Raw genomic sequence first — 5,696 nt, 5'->3', positions numbered from 1 at the left:
GGAGAGACAAGTAGCACGCCGCTGGAACATCTAAAATTGGCATATATACATAAAGAAATTTTCAAAATAAACCAATTTTTCATTTTTTTTTTTAAATTATTAATGGGTTCTTAAGAAGTACCCTATAAAATATTAGAATGAAGTAATTTAAAAAAAAAAAAAAAGAAGGATTAGTATCACTTTTGGAAAGCGTATAGATATGAAATACTGTTAGGATGGGAGCTTATAGCTAAGATAATATATATAATCACACAGGTAAGCCATGAAGTTGGTTCAAAATGAATCACACTCAAACTATTTGCTATCATTGGTCATCCAAAGCTACAGAAATAAAATTGGGAGATGACTGCAAAACATCATATAAGAATTGCTGCTAAAACTAACTGCTTCCATAAATTTCAGCATATATGCACGCATTTTGCGGCAGATGCAAGTAGTTGTTCTTTAACAGTCAAACTAGAATGAACATTGTCATGCAGGTCCAGTTCTAAGTGCATGGTTTAAATCGGCAATCAGATCATTCACATCTTCGATCCCAACTGATATACGAACAAGATCTTCAGTTAAACCTCGGGCCTGGCGCACTTCAGCTGGTATGCTAGCATGAGACATGAAGCAGGGCAGGCTTATGAGAGACTTCACACTCCCTGTTAACAGATGAAAACTGCATTGTAAGTGCTGAAGGTGAGCAAAATTTTGAAGCAATTAGCATATATGTCAAACTCAAAGCCAAAACTTTATTCATCTCAAGTGATTTTGCAAACTTAAAAGTTCGGCCTTGAAATATTTATAGTTAAGAGTAAACAAGAGCTACATTCAATTTCAAATACGAGCTAGAAATTTTCAGAAAATAGCAGAGACCAAATACAATATAGAACGATTCATACTTGGAATAGGACTATAGTGGTATGAAATTGTTACATCCCTTTGTTTCAAATACCACTTCTCACCCCACTCAATGTCTTAATCATCTCAAGCACCTCGATTATCTGAGGTGCACAAAGCGTGCGCCCCAGCAAAACTATTAGAGCATCTCCAATTTAGTGTCAAACTGGTGATGCAGTGCTAAAATATAACTTACTTTAGAAAAAAGTTGTTCCAATAGTGTACCAAAAACTCAGCCAAATAAAAGTTTAGCACACAATATAGCATGATGCATACTTAGATAACATTAATTAATAACTTATTATTTACTTTTATGCTATTTTTATTAATTTATTATTTTTTTAGTGTTAGCATTAAATGTAAATGTAGGCTTTTTAATTCTTTTTTATTTCTTGTGGGATAATAATAAATAAATTCTTTATATTTTAAATAAATATTGAATGAGCATTAGTAGATGATTCATTTTTGCATCAACTTTTACAATTGTGCTCTAAAAATTGTGTCAAATATGTGACTTACTGAATAGCATGGCCTGATAAAATGCATAAGTTGGGCATTCAAATTAGTTTTAGTTTTTTTTTTTCATAATCTGAATCTGAGGAATTCGCCTTATTCCACACAAGGAAAAGACCTTGAACCTGAATCAAATTTAAACCTTAGTTATATCTTCCTTTGCTCAACCATATTTATTTATTTATTTATTTTTTATTTAGGGAACGATACTTGTTTTGATGGAATAATAAGACAAGTGCGATACCCTTTAATCACATGAGGATTAGACATTTACAAAACATAGTTCCTTTGCTCAACCATATGTGAAACAGCATAAAAAAGCCAAAAGGGATGCATACCAAAACTGACTGCTATGCTGAAGTACTTGGTACTTTCGACAATATGCTTTGATAGTGCAATTGAGCCAGTCAAGAAGCTCAACACAGATCCTGCACCTGTAGCCTGAAAAACATATCCAATTAAGTTTTGGAGTAAATTGGTTTGATATATTGCAGCAACAATCTCAGGTTACATCTGATGCTAGTACCTGACAAAAATGCAAATCATGTCCAGGATGATCAACAAGGCCTGCATAGTTAACTTTCATCACCCGTGGATGGGACGCCAGAAACTCAGCAATCGTTTGTGCATTACTCTGCCAAAGAAAGAAATGCATTAAAATATACAATATAGTACTCCATATAAGTATTAACATTACAACTTTGAAATTAATGTAAAAGAGCAGATGGTACAGCAAATATTTGCATCTGAAGAATCTCATGTTAAGTTAGAAGGTAAAGCATTAATTAATAACATAATTCAAACTTACCCAAGATGCACAGCACAAGTTCAAGTACATATAACAGAGTTACAATATTGTTTTGAATTAGTTATGTGAAGTCAAGACAATGTATATGATAAATGACCAGGCTATAATTCATAACTACAAGAAATAAATATTAAATAATTACGACCTTAATAAGTCAGAGCTTTACAGTTGTAAAAAAGGATTATAAGAAAATTATAAAGTGATAAAAGCATGAAGTTTCACCTGCTGCTTCTCAATTCGTAAAGCCATTGTCTTAATTCCTCGTAAGCAGAGCCAACAATCAAATGGAGCCAACCCAGACCCTTCTGCATTTTGTAGAAAGTACAGCTCTTTTGCTAATCTGAAAAAAAATTATAATAAGGGCCTGAAGTTATAAATTATAACATTACAGTTCACAGTAAAGAAAGTCCATGCATAACCTTTCCCCTCTTACAGCCAGTACACCTGCCATCACATCACTGTGCCCAGCAATGAACTTGGTAGCTGAGTGCATAACAATGTCTGAATGAAAGATGAATGAATCAAAATCCAACAGTTTTATAGAGGAAATAAAAAAGAGTAATCTGTAGAATGTAAAGTTCATGTTTTATATTGCTACCAGCTCCTAGTTCCAGAGGTTGTGACAGTACAGGAGACATTATACTGTTATCCACCAAGACAAGAGCATCATGAGCATGAGCCATTTTAACTATTTCCTGAAGATGCACAAAATAAATAAAGAAAAATAATTGCACTTTAAAAACATTACCAAATCATTCAATTATGACATTTCTGGCAACAAATAATTGAATGACTACTTAATTCTTTTATTGATTCTATCAAAAACAAGTTTAATGTCTAAGAAAATATCAGACAGCCAGGAAAGATCGTTCTATACCTGGGTTACAATAGATATCCAAGTAATTCATCAGTCTTTTGAGAAAGGATAAACCCACACACAGCATATAATTCAAAGAGTACAAGTGTCATATTTGGGCATTAATTTAAGTTTATCTTCTCTGATTCTTTTAAGCATTTACCAGAAGTAACATTAAAAAAGAGAGAATAAAAAGGAATGAGAAAATATAATAGCCAGATATCTTACACGAATATTAGAAACCATTTGTCGAGGATTTGTGGGACTCTCCAGCCAGACAAGCTTTGTCCAGGGACCAATTGCAGATGCTATTTCATCTAAACTAGTTGTATCAACTCGTCTACACATTATAAGCATGATACTTTCAGATTTTACTCTGAGGCTTCATAATATATTTGAAAAGTGAGCAGCACTTACTTCACCACGACCCCTGTCTTTGGAATTACTTTTGACAGCAACCTATCAGAACCACCATAAATGTCATCTCCAGCAACAATCTCTTCACCTAAAATCACATTATTATATCTTAAGAAAAAAAATTCAAATAACAATAAGACAGCAGCTACAAATTCCACCAAGGGCCATAAAGGCATAAACGGTAACCTAGTCATTAGAAAATATCCACAAGCCAAGAAATACCTCTTCATGGTAAATTTATTTTACAAACCGAAGGACCCAAATCCATCTCATATGTTAGACAAGAATATATCCACTTTAATTCATTAAAAATATATCCAATTCATTGGAATATCCATATTGATGCATGCTGCATTTATTATTTTAAAAATTTAAAAAGAAAATACTGTAACTTCAACTTAGTGATAAATAATTAAAGATACAGAAGAAAAAGGAAAAGAAAAGGGAAGTACCAGTCCCAACAAGATGGGCTACAGCAGACAGAGCAGCCATTCCACTAGTGAAGCAAAAAGCACGATCTGCTTTATCCAGCTTGGCCAAAAGGCTATACAATAGAATAAAGCTCAGCATAAAAAAAACTCCCAGAACAAGGAAAAAGTAGCAATATTTGAGATTATACAACAATTACTTTGACTAATATTAGTAACAAAAGAAATCAGACCTTTCAAGAACATCTCGTGTAGGATTTCCACTTCGAGTATAATCATAAGGACCATTTTCTGTTGCTGAAGGCTGCAATTAAAGCATAGAACAGTCAAGTTACAATGAAGCTTAGAAAGTAAGAATTATATATATATAAAAAAAAGTGTACTTTAAGTCATGAAATTCCACTCTTTTAAATATACCTGCTTGAAAGTAGCTGTTTGGTACAGTGGAGTACTGATTGCTTCATAAGGATCAAGCATGTCCCCAAAATTCATCAGTAAAGTTGATATGCTCGGCTCTTTCAGCTCAATATCTGCTATGGATATAACAGTTTAAAAGAGCAAAAACTACACAAAACAAATACTGAGCATGACTGCAGAACCATCGCACAAGAACCACAAACCATTTAAAGAGTCTGAAACACCATCGATCAAAGCTGAAGTGCTCAAATCCATCTCTCTATCAATCGAACAATTCAATTCGAAATTTTCCCAACGCAACACCTGATTTCTCTTTAGTGATGCTGATTTGCAAAACCCCGAATGCCCAAAATTGGTTGAAAATCTCCCGGTAGTTAAACCCTTAAAATACACCAACCCAAAATTGAAATCAGACAATCTTAAACTCTTCAATGTTGCTAATAAAACAGACAAATATTGAACTAAAAGTTGTCAGTCTTGAAGTCAATGCTTTCTTCATTTTTTTTCCTCCAATCATTCTTTGACTTCATTATCTTAGGAGATTTGCCTTTAATCAATTATAAATTCTAAATTACAGAAGAAACAAAAGGGCACTCCTAGAAATCCCTAGATAGATATATGAAAAGTAAGTAAAACATAGATATTTGATTCAAAATGCAAAATAAACAAATAAGCCATTAAACCACTTGCATAACTATGCTAAGAAATGCAACTCCTCTAGCTTATATGAAACTAAAACCCCATATATATACTCACTAGCATGACATTACGCAGCATAGCATTGGTTTGTTCCCATTCAGAGATCAGTACTTCACCTCCCTAAATTCTCCCTCATCAACGAGTATTATCATCTAAGCCAAGTTACCATCGTCTCTTATTTTCATTTTTTATCTTCATATTAAGGTTTCCAAATTTCCTAGCCAGGCAAACAGAAAGTGAAATTAGAGTGTGAGAAGAGGCTTACAACGTCGGTAAAACCAGAGGCGAGAGAGGCAGGAAACGGCCTGAGAGAGAAGGAAGCCATCAGAGTAAAAGACAAAAGTTAGGGCTTGGGTTTAGGTGCTGAGAAGAAGCAGAGTAGTCGTGGGTGAGATGAAGGGCTCCATTTTTGGTTCCACTATTCCATTCTAATATGTATATCTTGCAATGAATTCAAACAATTAAAATATATAAATAAAGATCTCTTTTTTTATTTCAACTTTTTTTTTCCGAAATGAATTTTATTTCAATTAGGTTTTTTCGTTATTAAATTTTTAGTCTTTTTTTTTTTTCTGAATTCTATTATTATTAATGGAAGAAGAAAATTCCACTACTAGATGGGTGTTCCAAGCGCGTTCCTAGTGCAGAAAATACAAGCCGCGATTATGTTTTA

General features: G+C 33.3%; 1 protein-coding gene across 3 annotated transcripts; it reads right to left on the bottom strand.

The window, feature by feature from the left end:
- Nucleotides 1-268: 268 nt before the first annotated feature.
- On the bottom strand, nt 269-5,483 carry LOC133823344 (cystathionine beta-lyase, chloroplastic). 3 transcript variants are annotated; one of them, XM_062256025.1, is made up of 13 exons: nt 5,289-5,480; nt 4,528-4,705; nt 4,325-4,440; nt 4,141-4,211; nt 3,932-4,023; nt 3,480-3,567; nt 3,291-3,402; nt 2,805-2,901; nt 2,626-2,707; nt 2,429-2,546; nt 1,925-2,032; nt 1,737-1,839; nt 269-647 (listed from the first exon to the last, which is right to left on the bottom strand). In XM_062256025.1, exons 1-13 carry the CDS (start codon nt 5,346-5,348, stop codon nt 472-474), a joined length of 1,401 nt encoding a protein of 466 aa, XP_062112009.1. In that variant the 5' UTR covers nt 5,349-5,480; the 3' UTR covers nt 269-471. The 3 variants fall into 3 exon arrangements, with proteins under 3 accessions (XP_062112009.1, XP_062112010.1, XP_062112011.1); XM_062256026.1 differs by having other exon boundaries at nt 4,325-4,437; nt 5,289-5,478; XM_062256027.1 differs by having other exon boundaries at nt 564-664; nt 5,289-5,483.
- Between the last annotated feature and the right edge of the window lie 213 nt (nt 5,484-5,696).

Source organism: Humulus lupulus, chromosome 3, assembly GCF_963169125.1.
Source record: "Humulus lupulus chromosome 3, drHumLupu1.1, whole genome shotgun sequence".
NCBI lineage: Eukaryota > Viridiplantae > Streptophyta > Magnoliopsida > Rosales > Cannabaceae > Humulus > Humulus lupulus.
This window is presented reverse-complemented; position numbering and strand designations above follow the sequence as displayed.